The sequence below is a fragment of the Phocoena phocoena genome, chromosome 3, assembly GCF_963924675.1.
Source record: "Phocoena phocoena chromosome 3, mPhoPho1.1, whole genome shotgun sequence".
Lineage (NCBI taxonomy): Eukaryota > Metazoa > Chordata > Mammalia > Artiodactyla > Phocoenidae > Phocoena > Phocoena phocoena.
In genome coordinates, this window is record NC_089221.1 from 31,891,908 (window position 1) to 31,912,406 (window position 20,499).

At 38.0% G+C, this 20,499-nt stretch overlaps 1 protein-coding gene across 2 annotated transcripts in view; it reads right to left on the minus strand.

Annotated features, from left to right (window-relative positions):
• LIFR (LIF receptor subunit alpha) overlaps positions 1-20,499 on the minus strand; it is a 52,300-nt gene that overhangs the window by 19,214 nt on the left and 12,587 nt on the right. For both annotated transcript variants that reach the window (XM_065873533.1, XM_065873534.1), the window contains exons 5-11: positions 17,390-17,564; positions 14,923-15,177; positions 11,390-11,519; positions 10,776-10,945; positions 8,687-8,832; positions 7,349-7,511; positions 5,137-5,207 (exon numbers count right to left, since the gene is read on the minus strand). In XM_065873533.1, the coding sequence (XP_065729605.1) occupies positions 5,137-5,207; positions 7,349-7,511; positions 8,687-8,832; positions 10,776-10,945; positions 11,390-11,519; positions 14,923-15,177; positions 17,390-17,564 (1,110 nt within the window). The remainder of the gene's footprint in view (positions 1-5,136; positions 5,208-7,348; positions 7,512-8,686; positions 8,833-10,775; positions 10,946-11,389; positions 11,520-14,922; positions 15,178-17,389; positions 17,565-20,499) is intronic.

Below are 20,499 nucleotides of genomic sequence, written 5' to 3' on the forward strand. Positions count from 1 at the left end.
CCTAGGTCTGAAGTGGGTCTCTTGTGGACAGCACATATACGGGTCTTTTTTTTGTATCCATTCAGCCAGGCTATGTCTTTTGGTTGCAGCATTTAATCCATTTACATTTAAGGTAGTTATCGATATGTATGTTCCTATTACCATTCTGTTAATTGTTTTAGGTTTGTAATTTTAAGTTATTTCCTTCTCTTGTGTTTCCTGACTTGAGAATTTCTTTTAGCATTTGTTTTAAAGCTGGTTTGGTGGTGCTGAATTCTCTTAGCTTTTGCTTATCTCTAAAGCTCTTAATTTCTCCGTCAAATCTGAATGAGATCCTTGCTGGGTAGAGTAATCTTGGTTGTAGGTTTTTCCCTTTTATCACTTTAAATATGTCCTGCCAATGCCTTCTGGTTTGGAGAGTTTCTGCTGAAAGATCAGCTGTTAACCTTATGCGGATTCCCTTGTATGTTATTTGTTGCTTTTCCCTTGATGCTTTTAATATTTTTTCTTTGTATTTAACTTTTGATAGTTTGATTAATATGTGTCTTGGCATGTTTCTCCTTGGATTTATCCTGTATGGGACTCTCTGCACTTCCTGGACTTGATGACTATTTCCCTTCCCATATTAGGGAAGTTTTCAGCTATAATCTCTTCAAATATTTCCTCAGTCCCTTTTTCTCTTCTTCTTCTGGGACCCCTACAGTTCGAATGTTGGTGCATTTAATGTTGTCCCAGAGGTCTCAGAGACCGTCCTCAATTCTTTTCGTTCTTTTTTTCTTTATTCTGCTCTGTGGTAGTTATTTCCACTATTTTATCTTCCAGTCACTTATCCCTTGTTCTGCCTCAGTTACTCTGCTATTGATTCCTTCTAGAGAACTTTTAACTTTGGTTATTGTGTTGTTCATCATTGTTTGTTTGCTCTTTACTTCTTCTAGGTCCTTGTGAAACGTTTCTTGTGTTTTCTCCATTCTATTTCCACGATTTTGGATCACCTTTACTATCATTACTCTGAAATCTTTTTCAGGTAGACTGCCTATTTCCCTTCATTTGTTTGGTCTGGTGGGTATTTACCTTGCTCCTTCATCTGCTGTGTATTTCTCTGTCTTCTCATTTTGCTTAACTTACTGTGTTTGGGGTCTCCTTTTCGCAGGCTGCAGGTTCGCAGTTCCCGTTGTTTTCGGTGTCTGCCTCCATTGGATAAGGTTGGTTCAGTAGGTTGTGTAGGCTTCCTGGTGGAGGGGACTAGTGCCAGTGTTCTGGGGGATGAGGCTGGATCTTGTCTTTCTGGTGTGCAGGACCACGTCCAGTGGTGTGTTCTGGGGTGTCTGTGACCTTATTATGATTTTAGGCAGCCTCTCTTCTAATGGGTGGGGTTGTGTTCCTGTCTTGCTAGTTGTTTGGCACAGGGTGTCCAGCACTGTAGCTTGCTGGTCGTTGAGTGGAGCTGGGTCTTAGTGTTGAGATGGAGATCTCTGGGAGAGCTTTCACCGTTTGGTATTACGTGGAGCTGGGAGGTCTTGGTGGACCTATGTCCTGAACTCGGCTCTCCCACCTCAGAGGCTCAGGCCTGACATCCGGCCTGAGCACCAAGACTCTGTCAGCCACATAGCTCAGAAGAAAAGGGAGAAGAAAAAGACAGAAAAAAATAAAATAAAGTTATTAAAATACAAAATAAAAAAAATTATTAAAAATAACCAAAATTGGGCTTCCCTGGTAGCGCAGTGGTTGATAATCCACATGCCAATGCAGGGGACACAGGGTCGAGCCCTGGTCCAGGAAGATCCCACGTGCCGTGGAGCACCTAAGCCCGTGCGCCACAACTTCTGAACCTGCACTCCAGAGCCTGAGAGCCACAGCTACTGAAGCCTGCATGCCTAGAGCCCGTGCTCCACAAGAAGAGAAGCCACTGCAATGAGAAGCCTGCGCACAGCAACAAAGAGTAGCCCCCCCTCGCCACAACTAGGGATAAGCCCACGCACAGAAAGAAAGACCCAGTGCAGCCAAAAATAAATAAATAAATGTATAAATAAATTAATTAATTAATCAAATAATTAAAAGTAATAAAGAAAAAAAAAGAAAGGAAGAAGGGAGCAACCAAACCCAAAAACAAATCCATCAATGATAATAAGTGCTAGAAACTATACAAAAACAAAGAAAACAAAAAAAACGGACAGACACACCCCTAGGACAAATGGTAAAAGCAAAGCTATACAGGCAAATTCACACAAAGAAGCATACACATACACACTCACAAAAAGAAAAAAGGGAAAAAAATATATGTATCTATATAAAAAAAAAAGGAAGAGAGCAACCAAATCAATAAACAAATCTACCAATGATAATAAACTCTAAATACTAAACTAAGATAAACATAAAACCAGAAACAAATTAGATGCAGAAAGCAAACCCCAAGTCTACAATTTCTCCCGAAGGCCACTGCCTCAACTTTGCGATGATTCGTTGACTATTCAGGTATCCCACAGACGCATGGTACATCAAGTTGATTGTGGAGATTTACTCCGCTGCTCCTGAGACTACTGGGAGAGATTTCCCTTCGTCTTCTTTTTTCACACAGCTCCTGGGGTTCAGCTTTAGACTTGGCCCCGCCTCTGCGTGTAGGTCACCTGAGGGCATCTGTTCTTAGCTCAGACAGGTCGAGGTTAAAGTAGCAGCTGATTACGGGGCTCTGGCTCACTCAGGCTTAAGGGAGGGAGGGGTACGGAATGCGGGGCGAGCCTGCAGCGGCAGAGGCCTGCCTGATGTTGCACCAGTCTGAGGCGCACTGTGTATTCTCCCGGGGAAGTTGTCCCTGGATCATGGGACCCTGGCAGTGGCGGGCTGCACAGGCTCCCCGGAAGGGAGGTGTGGAGAGTGACCTGTGCTCACCACTCACATGCTTCTTGGTGGCAGCAGCAGCAGCCTTAGCGTCTCATGCCCGTCTCTGTTGTCCACGTTGATAGCCGCGGCTCATGCCCGTCTCTGGAGCTCGTTTAGGCGGTGCTCTGAATCCCCTCTCCTTGTCCACCCCAAAACAATGGTCTCTTGTCTCTTAGGCATTTCCAGACTTTATCCCATACTTCCTCCTGGCTAGCTGTGGTATACTAGCCCCCTTCAGGCTGTGTTCACGCAGCCAACCCCAGTCCTATCCCTGGGGTCTGACCTCCGAAGCCCGAGCCTCAGTTCCCAGCCCTGCCCACCCCGGCGGGTGAGCAGACAAGCCTCTCAGGCTGTTCGGCACCGATCCTCTGTGTGGGAATCTCACCTCTTTGTCCTCTGCACCCCCGTTGCCGCGCTCTCCTCTGTGGCTCCGAAGCTTCCCCCCCGCCACCCCCTGTCTCCGCCAGTGAAGGGGCTTCCTAGTGTGTGGAAACTTTTCCTCCCTCACAGCTCCCTCCTAGAGGTGCAGGTCCCGTCCCTATTCTTTTGTCTCTGTTTTTTCTTTTTTTCTTTTGCCCTTCCCAGGTATGTGGGGAGTTTCTTGCCTTTTGGGAAGTCTGAGGTCTTCTGCCAGTGTTCAGTAGGTGTCCTGTAGGAATTGTTCCATGTGTAGATGTATTTCTGATGTATTTGTGGGGAGGAAGGTGATCTCCATGTCTTACTCCTCCACCATCTTGAAGGTCTCCCTCACATTCAAACTTCTTTATTTATATAGCTAAACTGCTTTTTAAAATAATTGCTCCAATTCATATAACAGTGCATGGGACCCTCTGATCCAGACTGACACTGACATTAATACTCTGCTGAAGACACTGCTCCAGCAGAGTTCCCCGATGGCTCTCCAATGGCCTGGTAAAGTGGACATGTTACCATCCTAAGACTTGTGGGTTTCATTTGATACTATTCATTCCTTCACACACACCCCCTCCCCTGGTTTCTGCAAAAGCTATTTTCTTCTGGTCTTCCTGCCTCTCTGGCCTTCCCAATCTCCCCTGCTGGATCCTCCTCCTTTGCTGGTCCTTTATATCCTGCCATCACCTACAGTTCCACTCTTGGCCTCTTTCTACCCTGCATGCTCTCCCTGAGTGATCCCAGTTATTTGCTTACTCACAGCTATGTCTTTAGCTCAGACCTCTCCCGAGCTCCAGAGCCTTACATCAAACTACCTCCTACTGAACTGTACTCAGATCTCCTTGTGGCACATGTTTAAAAAACTTAACATGTCCAAAACAACTTAATTTTCCAACCAAATATGGCAGAACCATCAACTAGTCACTGAAGTTAGAATCCAAATTGCTTCAGTATTTTTAATCCTTGGTTAAACATTTATCTCGTTTGAACAATATTCTAAACTTTCTCACATTGAAGTAATTTATATAATTGTTACTATATTATTGTGAAATCTGACAGACAACTGAGAGTAGCCAGGGGATTTGCTAATCAAGAGTAAGAGGGGATGCACAGTCATATACAGACAACCTCGAAGCAATGGAATTTGTAAACAACTTGCTCACAGACTTCAAAGATTTACTTTACTTAAAGCTGTAAAGATATCAAATTTTTATAAAAATAATAGTTTAAATTTAAATAACAAAATTCACTGCTTAAAAGAATCGGGTTATAACTGTTCCTATGAAATCTGGTGTAGAAGACAATTGTTCATGGTTTTGATGTTCATAAATCAGATAAAAAAATATAGCAACAAAAACATCTGCTCTGGTAAGGAAAAGCTAGTAAAACATAATGCAATTCATGTTTTATCTAGAATTTTAGAAAACTATGTAAAACTTTATAATTGTCATATGATAATGCAATTTACTTAGGGGACAACAAATTACACATGATATATATATATAAAGTTGGTTTCCTAGTCATTGAATTGAAAATGTAACATAAACACTTGAGATTCTAACTTGTGGTTTCTGGCTGCATTTCTGACTAAAGTGAGAGAGATGGAATTCATGAAATCTTTACAGGCCTCATAAAATCAAACTAAAGAATGCTCAGCTCTTGACACAGACATCCTCACTACAGTGACTGGTGCATCTGCAGTGATGTGGAATCTGGGGCTTTTAGAAGCCAGGTCACATTCTCAGCAATACTGTATGCTAAGCCAGTCTGGGAAATCCTGGCTGCCTGATAACCCAGGTACCATATGTAAGTTAAGTAGTTCAGCATAATAAAGTTATTTAAATATTCAAGGAAGAATTAGATATTTACCTTCCAATATATTATTAAATTTTTTCCGTCAGAACTCCACTCTCTCCAAGTATCTGGTCCCTTTGAAGGAACTAGAAAAGAGATTTAAAAGTTGGTATTTGAAGATGCATACTATGTACGTTGATAAGATCAATAAGTGGGATGATGGTATTTGAAATTTTTGTCTAGGTTTTTGAAATTCTCAATAAAAATGTGAAGAAGTCAGTGGCTTCCACTTAGAAAATGGAGCAATGGAAAAGCTGAGCTCCAAATGTCTACAAAACACAAGGCCCCTTACAATGGGTTAAAATCACCCTCAAGTCCCTCAGAAATGGGTCCAAGGCTGCCTCTCCATCTCACATCCGTCTCTCCCCCCTTACTCAAGCTGGCTCTGGCTACACACTGGTTTCCTGGCTGCTCCTCAAACATGCCAAGGACACCTGCCCCAGGCTTTCTGCACTTCCTATGCCCTCTCTTCCTCTGCCTAGAACTTTTCTTCTCTGAATTAACCACGTAGCTTCCTTCACCACCTCCTTTGCATCTCAGATCAAGTGTTACCTATTAGTGAAGTCTCTTCCAGCTACTCTATTTAAAATTGCAACCTCCCTCCTCAACCACCTGGCCTTCATTCCCTAGCCCTCTCTCTAGGTTTTATTTTTTTCTGTGGCACTCACTGCCTCCCAATATGCTACTGTATACATATTTTTAAAACTCATTTCTAATCCTTTATCCTATAAACTCCATGGACAGAGATTGCTGTTTTATTCCCTGCTATATTCCTAGTAACTAGAACAATTCCTGACACATGGTGGATACTCAACAAGTATTTGTTAAATGAATTAATGCCTTCATCTTAATGAGGCATAAATAAAATGTTTCCTCTTGGCAACAACAGCTCATCAACTGAAAGCAAAAGCAGCCAGTCTCCAAAATGACCAATGATATTGGTCTCGCTTCCTGACATTCATGCCCTTGTGTGGTCCCTCTCACACTGTATCAGCGTTGGCCTGTGTGACAAGTAGGGTACGGCAGATGTGATGTATGTCCCTTCTGAGGCTAGGACATAAAAGACATTGTGGAGGCTGCCTTGTTCTCTCTTTGATCAGTAAGTCTGGGACTTGCTGGTTGCCATGTTGAGGACACTCCAGCAGCCCTATGCAGAGGCCCACGTGGTGAGGAACCGAGGCCTCCTGCCAACAGGCATGTGACTGAACCATCCTGAAAGGCAATCTTCTAGCCCCAATCAAGCCTGCAGCCCCTACCCACATCCTGACTGTAGCCTCAGCTAAGCTGTCTAAATTTCTGATCCACAGACACTGTGAGATAACAAACGTTTGCTGTTCTAAGCCACTGAGTTCTGAGGTAATTTGTCATAGCAATAGATAACTAATACACTCTCTCCCTGGACTCAAGCATGATCCAAACAATTCTTACATGTACTGTAAGGATCCTCTCTCATCTTTCTAGTCTTCATGTAAAGAGACAAAATCTGGGTTAATACCTGTCCTTTTCTGTCTTACTGTTTGTTAAATTTTTTGGAAGAAGTTTTATATTCCCTATATTATATAGTTCAAATAAAGCTTTTGCTACCTTTTGTTGAATGATTTCTGAAAATTATACCTATTTCTAAATTTTTTGCTTTGTTTTAAAGCTGACATCTGCTTAATCAAGAATAGTATCTCATTCTGTCTTTAGAAATTATCATACTTAGATAACCAGTTACCTGATTATAACAGATATATTGACCTGGGCGTACCACAGAAACTAAAGTTCAAGAACTTGTAGTCCCATCCATTTCTCAGGCCTAGGTCACAAATAAAAATTCCACCAAATTAGCTTTATTAAAAATTCTTTTCAATAAAGGGATACTCTAAATAGGTTATGAAAACTCCAGGAATAGGAGGAAAGAGTGTGAGAAAAATCACTCCATAATCTTACTATGGTTTCAAGTTTGGTTTCCTATGTATCATTTTAATACAGTTGCAATCATATTGTGGATAGGGTAGCCTAGTCTTTTCACATAACACATGCCAAGCATTTTTCCATATTATCACAAAACTTGAAAAACCATCATTTAAAATGTCTGTATGATATTTTACTAGCAGGCATTATATAGTTACACAATTTATCTAAACATTCTCCTGCTTTTAGTCACTTTGGTGACATTTTCTTTTAAAAACAAAATTTCAGGATCCATAGTAATAATTAGCCGTAAGTCATTCAGTTAACTTACTGGCTTCTGTGGTTAAATACTGTTTTTCATTGCTCCACTTGCTCCATTTCCAGAAGGGGTCGGTACAACAACGAATCCGAAAAGTATATATAGTATATGGATTTAATTTATCCACAGCAGCAAGATAACTTGAATTTTCTATTCCTTTCATTGTGACATTCCGCTATTAGAAACAAATATATATATTACATATACAATATCACATGTATATAAATACATACATACACTCATATACTTTTTTTACAAGAAAGCCTCCCAAATTTGTAACATAAATTGACTGAATGTCATAAGAGTTTACCTCTATAAAACCAAAGACAGTTCATCCACTATATTTTAATTCTTATATAAATGCTAAATCAGTGAAATTATGTTCTGCAACAACAATAAATAAAATTGAAGTATCTTTTTAGTCCAAATGTTGGATCTAAGTAATAATGGTCAATTAATTATGCAGAGAAGATGATATTCAGTCAATGGTTAATGGTAATGCAATATACCTTAATATAACTTAGTAATCTAAGATGACCTTGAGGATTAAATACATTATTCAGATGATATCTGGAAACTGACTGGAGGCAGGCATCATCTTATGCATCTTTTTTTATATGGCACTTAGAACCTCTAGTGTGGTGCTAAACATGTAGACTATTCAATATTTAAACTAAATAAATTAAGATGAAGCAATTCTAAACAAATTTGAGGATTTGCATGTCTCAGGAAAGTCTCTGAGTTCCCAATTACTTATTGCAAAGAGGCTTTCTGGGTTACGTTTTGCAGTTTGACTGATTTTCTAGAAATTATCAATAAGCTTCCAAGTGACTATTTAAGTACATCATTTATTTTGGACCTACCCCAAATTACAAGATGGTACAGCATAAAAGTCAACCTACGGATGTAAAATGTACTAAAAAGCCGTGTTTTCACTTATAACGCCCAATTATAACTTGCTCCTATTGCTGCACTTAGCACCTTTAAAAATCACATCTTCTCTTTGGTGCCGATTAGTCCATTAACTAACACCAACAGTTACAGCAAAAACTACTAATTCATTCACAAATTTATTGAGCACCAGTTACATGCCAGGTACTATACTAGACCTGGAAATATTCTGAGTAGTAGAAGTCAAACTTACGTTCTATAATATCTGGTATTATAACTGTTTTTAAGTGCTAAATATAATGCTGTTATGATATTGATATATAATGTCTTCACACTTAGTAAATCTCTATAATAAGTCATCTGAGCGCTTGTGCATACCAATTTACTTAATTCTTTTTGAAAACTAAGTATGTTATCCAAAATAATCTCAAAGGAAGTTTATAGAAGAATCTTACTCACCAATTCATGTACTGAGTTAGTTTTATTAATTTCAATTTGACATAACAGTTTAATCTTTGCAAAGCTGCCCGGTAAATGCCAGGAAAGTGTAACAGCTGTTGAACTGATATCCTTCACTTTGATTGAAGTAGGAATATGGGGATGAACTGTAAATACAATTTTCAAAGATTACTTTGAAAGCTCTTTTCTAATATGACAAGTGAGAGTCAAAGAAAACAAAAAACAGAAGAGATGTCATCAGTGCTGATCAACAATGTTCCACCCACTGTTGTGTGGAATACAAATCTCACCTTTACTGCTGACACCAGGCCAGCATTGTTTAAGAACCATTCACGCTCAAGGTTCCTCAGTTGGCATCAGAAATACTAAAAGGTAGTAAGTCAGTCTCCACCTTTAAGGAACCCCTCATTTACTTGGGGACTGACAAACAGAAAGAAGGAAAATCAACAAGAGTATATACATTAAGTCCTAAATGCGTGGTACAGATATTCACTGCTACAGGAATTTAGATGTAAGTGCAGATGTACAGTGAAGATAGGACTTAAGATGAGCTTTGAAGGATGAATCAGAATGAAACTGGCAAAACAGTTGCAGAAAATCATTTCAGGCTGGGGTCTTGGCAAGAACAAAGGTACAGTGAAGCAAACCGCACATTACACTGGTGATAGTGCATATACCAAATTGAGTGATAGGAAAGAATCATGTGGAAGATATGGCTGAAATGGCAGAGGGCAGAAAAAAAAAATATAAAACTGCCATGCAAGTATAAGATGTAGCTTTTGTGACCTTATGGAAAAAATCAAGACATAACAAAAAAGATGAGAAGGAATAATTGATAAAAGTGACATATTCACAAGTAAGGCAACCTTACGCCCCTGACTGTCTCTAAGAGAAGGCCTCTACGCCACTGCTCTGTGTGTTGCAGAGCCTGGCACAGGGTTGATACACGTGGAATGAACACAGGAATGAGTGCCAAAAAGACAGGCCTCTTTTATTTCTATTTTGAGCTGTACCTTAATAGGGTTGGTAAAAATCCAGAAATCATCAGCAGTAAAAAGGAACAAACTATTTACTGATACACACTTGGATGGATCTCAAGGACATCATCCTTAGTAAAAAATGCCAATCTCTAAAGGTTAAATAGTGTACAACTCCATTTACACACCATTCCCAAAATAACAAAACAATAGCGATGAGGAAGAGACTAGCTGTTTTCCAGGAACAAAGATTCTAGCACGCGCCCGTGTGTGTTGATGGGGGTGTGGGTGGTGTTGCTACAGTGACAGCGGGAGGCGGTTCCTGTGGGCGACAGAAGAATTCTGTATCTGAACTGTATTGGTGGGTTGCATGAATCTGTAAGTGGATCCGACTGCACAGAACTACACACACACACACACACACACAATTAAATGCATATAAAAACTGGTGAAAACTGAGCAAGGTCAGTAGTCTGGTTCAGTGTTGAACCAGGGTCAACTGCCTAATTTGGACATGGTACTACAGTTACATAACATGCTACCACTGAGAAAGTCAGATGAAGGACTGTAATTATTTTTACAACCACCTGTCAGTCTACAACTATTGCAAAATAAAAAGGTTTTAAAAATTGGGCAGGGCTTCCCTGGTGGCGTAGTGGTTGAGAGTCCACCTGCCAACACAGGGGACACAGGTTCGTGCCCCGGTCCGGGAAGATCCCACATGGCGCGGAGCAGCTGGGCCCGTGAGCCATGGCCGCTGAGCCTGCACTCCGCCGCGGGAGAGGCCACAACAGTGAGAGGCCCGCGTACCGCAAAAAAAAAAAAAGAAAAAAAAAATTGGGCAGAAAACTATTTTCAGAAATCAAAAACTATCAGATAAAGCCACTTACAATTTCTATGAAACGATTAATTCAAATTTTTATTTGAATTTAATAAAACAGTGAAACTTGAAATTATAAAGATTTTTAAATGAAATTTACAACATTAGTATTAAGTAAATATAAAGGAAATAATCAGTAAAAAGAAATCCCTAGAAGCACTTTTCATTAATCTCGAGACATTTTACCACTTCTAAAGTTATTTTTAAGACACTGGTTTATGCAGCAGCTTACCTTTTTCAGTTATGTTAACTAAAAGTGTTGATTCTGATTGACCCAGAGGATTTCGAGCATTCAACGTAAAATTGTATATTTCTTGATTTGGAAGCATTTGAAAGAATAACTGATAGCTTTCATTTGTGGGCAACTCAACTCTTTTAAATCTAACATATTTTCCTGAAAAACTGAATTAAGAGAACATTAAAGAATATTAAAATAATTTCAAAATGGCAAGAGATTTATTGCAGGAAAAGATGAACGGGTAAATTTCTAATAAATGTTTTTTTTTAAAAGTCTGTATTTCTAATTATAGATATACTACATACTCAGGGAAGAAAATATATACAAGGCAGAAAACAGAAGAAAAAAATCAGCCATTAAGCCCACTACCCAGAGACAGTCTCTGTTCATATATGAGGATTCTTCCTTCTAGAGGCTTTTTAAAAAAGACAACAAGATATCGAGTCTGCATGTGTTTAAAATGCAGTATTTATAGTATACCCAATTTTCTACAGCATATTTTGTTTTATATTTGTTCTCATAAATGAAACAGAGCATCTTCTTATACCATTTAATATCCTTCCAAGGTACTCCTCACTGTTCTGACAACCTTTCCCAGAGACCTTTACCTTTCAAATAAAGTGTAACTTGTATTGCGTGGGCCCACCAAGAACGTCGGTCTTCCTGGATTCCAAGTGCATATAATCTCTTTTAAGTCATATGTCTCACAGTTCAGTTTTTGAGGAATATCAGGTGGATCTAATTAAAAAAAAAAAGAAAAAAAAGTAGTTACTTTGATTATGTATATTTTCTCTGAAAACGTTATGTTTCATAAATGTTAATTACATTTTGGACAATTTCCTTAAAAAATCATTTGCTTACATTTTGAATGGTGCCGGAATTACCATTCTTTGTATAGCATGTTGTTTCAGAGTTCATATTACATTAGGAGTGATGGATTAACATATACTTAAGAGTGACCATTAGCTCATTTGGAAACTCCCCAATAGCAACCTGAAGAGATCAACTATCATGTTTTCCCCTTAAATCCCATTTCAGAGTCCATCAAATCTCTCAAAGGAACCTTTGTCCAACTAGTTAAATCAGAAAAATCTACGGGTTAATAGTATTATTACCTATCCTTTTTTACTGTGATTTGAAAAGAAGTACCAAATCATAAGTCAGTATAAGCCATGGTACAAGTTTCAGAGTTCTTAAATAAGTTATAAGGACTATTATTTACAAAGTCACTCTTGGTAAAATTCTACATATCCCTATATTCCAAGGGACTACTGATCTTTTGTTGTTTTTCTTCTTTAATGAGACTGTTCTGTTTTTGTAGGGGCAAGACTAGAAAAAGAAAAAAAGTTGTTTTGTTTTTGTTTTGTGAGACAGAGTGATAAATAAAAATTCTACAGTCTGACACTGATTATAGAAAGTGATATTTCTGTAATCTTACTTAACCAAGCATATACAGAAACTGATATTTCCTACTGTCATATTTATCCAAACTATCTTCCATGGAGGTAAGTTTTGTTAAACGACTATCTACTCATTGAAAAAGTCTAAAAGATAACTTTATTTTTAAAAACCTGAATTTTTAAAATAGTCCTTAGTTTATCAAACAAGACCTAGAAAATTTCACATACTTTCCCCAGAGATAAGCATTACATCCTTCAAGTATCTTAGGTAACATTAAGAGAAGTAATGAGTATTTATATGAAAGTTTACCAACTGGATAATAAAACTAACACTGACATATTTATTTTGAAAACTGTTTTAAACTTAAGGACAAACTTTTGGTCGTTTTATTAAATTCACATACCCCAAATTTTGAGGATATTTAAAATGCTGATTATTTTAGGATCTGGCAGATATATTAAGTTGAAATACTTAAAATCCAAATAACAGGAGCAAACTAGACAGAAGTAGAAGGAAAAATTGAAGGAGAAATAAATATGAGAGGGCAGTACTTGAAATATACTGATTTTCTTTTCAAAGAAATTCACTTACAAAAGAATCAAGTGAAGCCAAGTAAAAGCTCAGTATAAATCAGTTGTCTTTCTATATAGCAGTCTATAGAAAATGCAATTTAAAAACATCAATTTTTAATAGCACGAGAAAACATCAAACTAGGAATAAATTTACCAAAAGATATAAAAGACCTCATATCACTAAAATAAATCAAAGAAAATCTAAATAAATGGAAGGCTATACCATGTTCATGGCTTGGAAGACTCAATATTGTAAGAATAAAAATCCTCCTAAATTGATAGATTTAATGTAATATCAATCAAAATCCTGGCATGTTTGAATGTGTATGTGTGTATGTAGGGGAAAACTGACAAGCTGATTCTAACATTCTTTTCAGCCTTTTCAGTAAAGGATGGGATAACAGGCTACCCATAAGGGAAAGGAAAGAAAATCTTGATCCCTAACTCACACCACAGTCTGCCCTTGCTGCAAGTTTCTAAAGAGCTCCCTCTGAAGTGAAATGTTACTGTTGTTCCTGAAATGACAAATATTGATCAATATTTCAACCTCCAAATGTTATAAATGAAAGCTAAATTATGAACTAAATAGCACTATGATAAAAGACTAGAACATTGTTAGAAACAATAAAAACAGTGAATATTCTCATCTTTTAAGTTTTAATTTTTTATTTCATTCTTTTAAGTGAGTATCTCACTTTTTGGTATCACTTATCAAGCAGTTTCACTACACTGGTTCTTTACTTAGACTCCATGATCATTTGTGAGGAATGCTGCACATCACTTCCTAAAATTCCATTTAGGAAAGAAAATTTAATTATTTAAATTTCTAAAATTTAAATTTGAATATATCCTCACTCTCACTTGAATTCCAAAATGCCTTACTGGAAGGCAAAAATAGAGTAAGGTTACAGCCATCAAGCTGAGAAGGGCACCTAATCCCCTTCCCTTGGGAATCTATCAGCAACTGAATGTAATTTATCATAAATTTCTATGGAAGTAAAAAAGTGACTGAAAGCGGCTGATCCACAGCATAACCGACAATCATAAGGAAAAAAAAAGCATAGGAAAAGGAAAAGGAAAAGGAAAGAAAAATCACTGAGTGAGCAAAAGAAAATGACAAAATCCATTCACTACATTTCACACACTTTATTCATGAGACCCTTGGACCACTAGAAACTTTAAGTTCCGAATGTGAGCAGGAAGGGAAGCACTGCTGGAGGCAAAGCCATCAGTGCATTATGACATTACAGTTACCACAGGGGAGGGGACAGAAAAACTCTAAATACCAAAGTATCTGTGGGGCTTCCCTGGTGGCGCAGTGGTTGAGAGTCCGCCTGCCAATGCAGGGGACATGGGTTCGTGCTCCGGTCCGGGAAGATTCCCACATGCCGCGGAGCGGCTGGGCCCGTGAGCCACGGCCACTGAACCTGCACGTCCGGAGCCTGTGCTCCGCAACGGGAGAGGCCACAACGGTGAGAGGCCCGCGTACCACAAAAAAAAAAAAAAAAAAAAAAGTATCTGTGGATGCACAACACAAGCCATATAGGTAGGGCAGTCCACCCACAACAACTTTTGGAAACGTCACGGAATGTAGAAGTGACCAGGTTAAAAGATGCCCCTGCGTTATGGAGAGTACATCAGACACAGAACACAGTGAGAGGGGGACTCTTCCTCCCCCCATGTCCTGCAGCCACCCTCCTCTCATCAGAGAAGTGTAGGTTATGCTTTTGAAAGATTTTGTGTAAAATCATTACAATTTCTTTAATTCAGGTACTTTAAAAAAAGGTATGCTTTAATTAGGTGGGAAATTAATTTATATGAAGAAACTCCTAAATGATGTAGGAGTAAGAAATATTATATACTACCTGCCCTTGACTCAACAAAGCTGTTAACTAAGAATTTAAACTAAAAATTAGCAGATGAATGTTTCAAATCTTTATTACAAAAGCTACAAATTATATAGATACAGGTATGTAGAAAACAAGCTTAGAACTCACCTTAAAACAAGCAAAAATGCTGGTACCCTCATATGTCATTTGTATCAAAGAATAAAAAAATAAGAAAGAAACAAAATCATCCCCCGGAAAAAGCATTAAGGCTTTCAAAGAGGACCAAAACAGATTAATAGGAACTCTTTTCTTAAAAAAAAAAAAAAATTATATACTTACATCCTGCAAAAATAACTGTTCCAAACATGTTATCTTCTACAGAGAAAACCACATTTGTTCCACTACTTTCGGAAGCAGAAATATTACGGATCTTGATTGCAACATTTCTCCCATCAAGATGGATAAGGGGACAATATGTACTGCCAATCTGTGCTGATAACACTTCTTCTTGAGTCACACAACATACTGTTATATCTGAGCCTACAAGTAGCACTCTGTCTTGAGGAAAAACCTTAGTCTGAGAATCAGGAGACCCTAGAAAGAGCAAAAGGAATTATAAATACTTTAGAAGTCTTTTACATAAATTAGCCCAGTGTACATAAAACACACTGTTAGGTACTTTGTAATTATGGTGGCCCAAAGATAAGGTATGCCCCCCAGGTTTCAAAGGAGCAAGACATACACAAGAAATAAAAATGTGTGTGGTTTTATTTACTTATGATGGGGTGATGGGGGCGGGGAGTAGAGGGGACTGCAGGTCACCGTGTAAGGTCACAGGTTAATATCTAAGAAGTCTAAACGTTCAAAGTAAGTGGGTTTATCCACATGTGAAAAATCCACACCAAGAAAAAGGTACACATTAAATAATTCCATTCCTTTGAAATTATTCTATGTATTTAGATCAGATGTCCTCATTTCCATCAGCTTACATGCATGGTTAAATACTCCACATCCTAAAAAGCACTTTCTAAAAAAAATCCCAACTCTGTAGGTTAAAGTCACCCTTTTGTTTTTATTTTCCTAAATAGCCAATTTAAAAATATTATCTCTAGTCTCCTTTCTACCTACTCACTCTTTAATCTACCGCAATCTGGCTTCTACTCTGGCCACTTTACTAAATGGCTCCACGGCCTAACTGCTCAATCCAGTGGCCACGTCTTAGTAATCTTTCCTTCAACTTCCACAGCATCTGGTATGTTGCCTAAAGTCTTCCTTCTCAAAACTCCCTTCTCTCTTGGGGTGTAGACTACTTACTTTTGCTACTCTTAACCCTCTGGCTGCTGTTTGTTTTGCTGGCCTCATTTTCTTCCATCCTCCCCTCCTCATACAAGCTTCTAAGAGATGTGTCCTTGGTCTTCATGCCCCTTTCCTTGAGTTATGTTAACCTCCAAGATTTAAAAATTTTCACATCACATATGTTAACGATTCTCAAATACACAGTTGACCCTTGAACAACACGGGTTTGAACTGCATGGGTTCACTTACGTGTGGATTTTTTTCAATAGTAAATACTACAGTACTACAGGATTTGCGGTTGGTTGAATCCTCGGATGTGGAAGCACACATACGGAGGTTCCACGGGTATGGAGGGCTAACTATAAATTATGTGTGGATTTTCCACTACATGGAGGGTCGGAGCCCCTGGGGGTTACCCAGTTGTTCAAGGGTCAACTGTGTATCTCCAGTTCGAACTAATCACCTGGATGCTGAATTTGTATTCCCAACTGACAATGAGAAATTGCTCCCACGCACTTCACAGCTACCTCAAGCTCAACACATTAAAATTGAAATTTATCTTTCCCACCTAGTTTGTTCATATAGTTTCTGTCTCATTGGACAGCATCACCAGCTACCCAGCTGCCCAAACTAATAGTCATCTTCGGCTCTATTTCTCCCCTACCAGTCACTAATTCTAATTCGGTCTCTTCAGTGTTTTCATACTTCTTCCCTCTTTTCATTTCTAAACCCAGGTGTCCTATTTTATACCTTCACTGTCTTTTGCTGAACTACAAGATTTCCTTATTAATCTGCCTGCTTCCAGTCCTTCCTCCCTCTGATCCATTTCTCCGTATTGTCACTAGAGTAAATAATCTACAATGATTACCAGCCTTTCAAAGCACTTTATTTTATTGTCAACAATTTTCTAGGCCCTCTCTCACACTGCCAACATTATACCTGCATGAGTTTTAGTCAACGTACAGATGATTTTTGATATACCTGCAGATTCACACTGTTAATTTAATTTTATTTTTTTGGCATGCGGGATCTTAGCTCCCCGACCAGGGGTCAAACTCGCGCCCCCTTCATTGCAAGCTCGGAGTCTTAACCACTGGACTGCCAAGCAAGTCCTATACTTGCGGATTCCCATGTTCTCTGCAGTAACTGCAGCTCACAGCAGTCTGCTCTATGGGCAAGAAATTGGGAGCTCTATTTTAAAAATATGGACTTGATCTCATTACCGCCTACATAAAATTTTTAAATGTTCTCCCAATGTCTATTCGAAGTGATTTTTTAAACCTGGATGCTTATCTAATCACTCAGTATGTTCTTTAAAAATACAGATTTCTGAAGCCTATCTCAGAGTTTTTGAATCAAAATGTTCTGGGGCAGAAGACTTGGAAGATCCCCAGGTGACCCTCATGCATCCAAATGGGGTTCAGAGAACTAAAACCGTGAGCTAAACCCTACCCTTAAGCAAGACTAATCTAATTCATCTGAAATGAAAATCCTTTAAATATGCACTTACAAGAGATGTTCTTCAGTGGGCTCCAGTCGCTCCACTCTTTGCGACCAGAGAACTGAGGCTCATCAATGTAGCATCTAATTCCCACATAGTGAGTGGCGCACTCCAAGGGCATGTCTGAGGTCCAGCTCCAGTGATGAACTGTATCTCTGCCATTCAGAGTTGTATTGTGGGTCACCTACAAAATGAACACAAACACAAAATTCTATTTCCAAGTACTATGTCCTGCTTTCTCTTAGGGTTAAAAAAAACACAACAGACTGTATACAATTACCAGCTAAGTAAATCAAAGCTTTGTTCTTTTGTAAAACTATCTGTTTTCTATAAGGCATAAAAGGAGAGTTGTAGTAATGATAATTATGATTCATTTATGTTTACTTCTTCAACTTTAGGGCCTACTTCATTATTACACAAGTTGTTAATATTCCAAAACATTCAATACAGTTCATGAGAAAATACACCATTGCCTAAAATGGTCCCATTTTCCATGGAGAAAAAACAGTTAATGCTTTCTTTATCTCCAAGGGTTAAAGTCAAAGAGAGGAGAGCATTTCGACAAAATAAACTATTATTTTAGAATGGATTTTTTTTTTTATATAAGTGTCATATATTTCAAATTTTATTTTTAAATATGCAACTTATAACAACATAGAAAGCTTAATTTCAATTGTGGAAAATGGGCAAGATTTCAACCAAATATATGAGGATATACTAAAAGAGACCTTAGGACTTCTGGTTAAAGACAACAGATTAAATAAATGTACTTCCTTCTCTTTACTTCATGAAATTCCTCTAGAACAAAAGTACAAGATTTTTTTTTTTTTTTAAAGGCACAGATGCACAAGGGCAAAAAATTGAAGAAACAATACTGGTAAGATTCTGGACACTGGAAAGCAGATGGGCAATGGTAACTAACTACGCATTCTAAAGGCTGGGGCACTCCTGCCCTCTTCCCTACTCAGCCCCCAGGATACTGATGGCCAGGTACATACTCACCAGGTAAGAGTCTAAGCAAACTTTTCTAAGGAGCATATGAACAGGTCAAGATAAAAACCTAAAATAATATTAAGATTTTTCCAGTTTGACAGCCCATCCTAATCACATACAGTGATGCCCCAGCCAACAAGTCCCGCCCAGGCAAACAAAAGTTCCAATTAGACTTGTTTTATTTTTTCAAGAACCACTCACTTAAATATGAGCAGCAACCAGGATGACCAGAAAGTGGAGAAAAAGTTCTAATGTGAAAGTCAAAGATCAAAACAACAACAACAAAAAAGCAATGTGAAAAAACAGAATGCACAGAAAGAAAAAAAATTTTAAATCACTGATATCCTCAAAGATAAGAAGAGATATTGCATCCATGAAACAAGAACATGATAAATTTTTTTAAAAAAAGGACTAAGAAAAGGGATCGCTTGTATATTAAAAAGTATATTAATAGAAATTCAAAAGTGCAAGATAAACTTTACGAAAAATTGCTCAGAAAAATAGAGCAAAATACTGATGGAATGTAAGAATGATAAGATAATTAGAGGAAAGGTCAGAAAGGTACAATTTCTAAAGAACAGAAGTTCTAAGAAAAAAAGGAGAAAAAAGAGATGAGGAAATCAAAGACATAAAATAAGAATTTCCCAAGCTGACAGGCATGTGTTTTCAGACTGAAAGGGGCCTAAAGAGTGTCCAGCACAAGAGATGAAGATAGATCTACAATGAGAAGCAAATGGAACAATGCCTTCAAAATCTTGAGAAAATTTTCCAGCCTAGGATCTTTTACCCAGCTAAACTAGCAATCATGAGTGAATGCAGAATAGACATCTTCAGAAATGTAGTATCTCAATGTATTCATCAAGTAGCATTTTACATTCCCACCAGAAGGGTATGAAAGTTCCAATCCTTCTGCATCTTCTCAATATTTGGAATTGACAGTCTTTTAAATTTTCCTGGCAACTAATTTAAATTTTTTTAAATAAAATATATCTGTAAGCTACCACTGCAGTTAGCAGAGAGTATCTACAAAAAATAGCAAATAACTACTAGAATTTATGCTTCCACCAAAATGAGGAAACAAGGAATTCAGGAAAAAGAGGATCCATCATAAGACAACTATAAAAGGAATCCTCTGAATGAGGATGAACCATAGCTTCCTAACAAATGTGTTGAAAAACAAAGAGGTTTGTCTTGAATGGGTTATAGGTATACCCAGGTATTAATCTCTTCAAACCAAGGGTTGGCTACTGGGAGTGGAGGCTGCTGGAGCTCCTGAGAAACCTCAGAATACTCAGCTATTTGCCACACTTTGTGCTATACAAATATTTGGCAGCATCCACATGAGCTCTTACATGAAAAGGGTCAGGAAGTAAGTCAAAAGGCCCTCAGAGAGATGTATTCAGAAAGACAAAACTGATGTTTGTTTGAACATTTTGACAGATTTACCCAACACAGAAAGAATTTAGGATTGAATTAATGAAGCAGACAAATAAAAACTATAAGTACAAGACAATACGAGAAGATGTACAAGAAAAAGGAAAAGAATAGTAAACACTATTTGGTTCAGTTATAAATAGTGTTTACATTACTGTAATCCAAATAATGAATACTGGTCTACCAAAAATTATAACATAATGATATTGGAAAAAAATAAGTGGAGAGAGAGAGAGAGAGAGAGAGCGCATGCGTGTGCGTGCACATACGTGCGAGTGTGTGTCCCTGGGCTGGGAAGTGAGACAGGACTAAATTCTCATTTTCCATTGTGGGAAGTTAATAAAACATTGCTCAAAAACCTGAAATAATAATAACAGCAACATAAGCAGGCTATCTGGAAAAATGGAGACAAATAATAAAAGAATCAGCTAAAAGAATTCCTTGTTTACAAGAGAGAAAAATGAGAGAAGGAGAGAGGGCTGCATTACTCCCAGGCATCATTCACATCCTGGCTTGCGCAGTGCAAAGCTTCCACAGCTGTTTGTGAGGCTGCGGGCAGAAAATGTCAAGTTATAAATGAAACACTATAAATTAAACTTATAAATGAAACTCACATTTATAGTGTTTCATGATCTTTAAGCTATTACAAAATAATAGCATTATAACCTGTCATAAAATGACTGATTATAAGC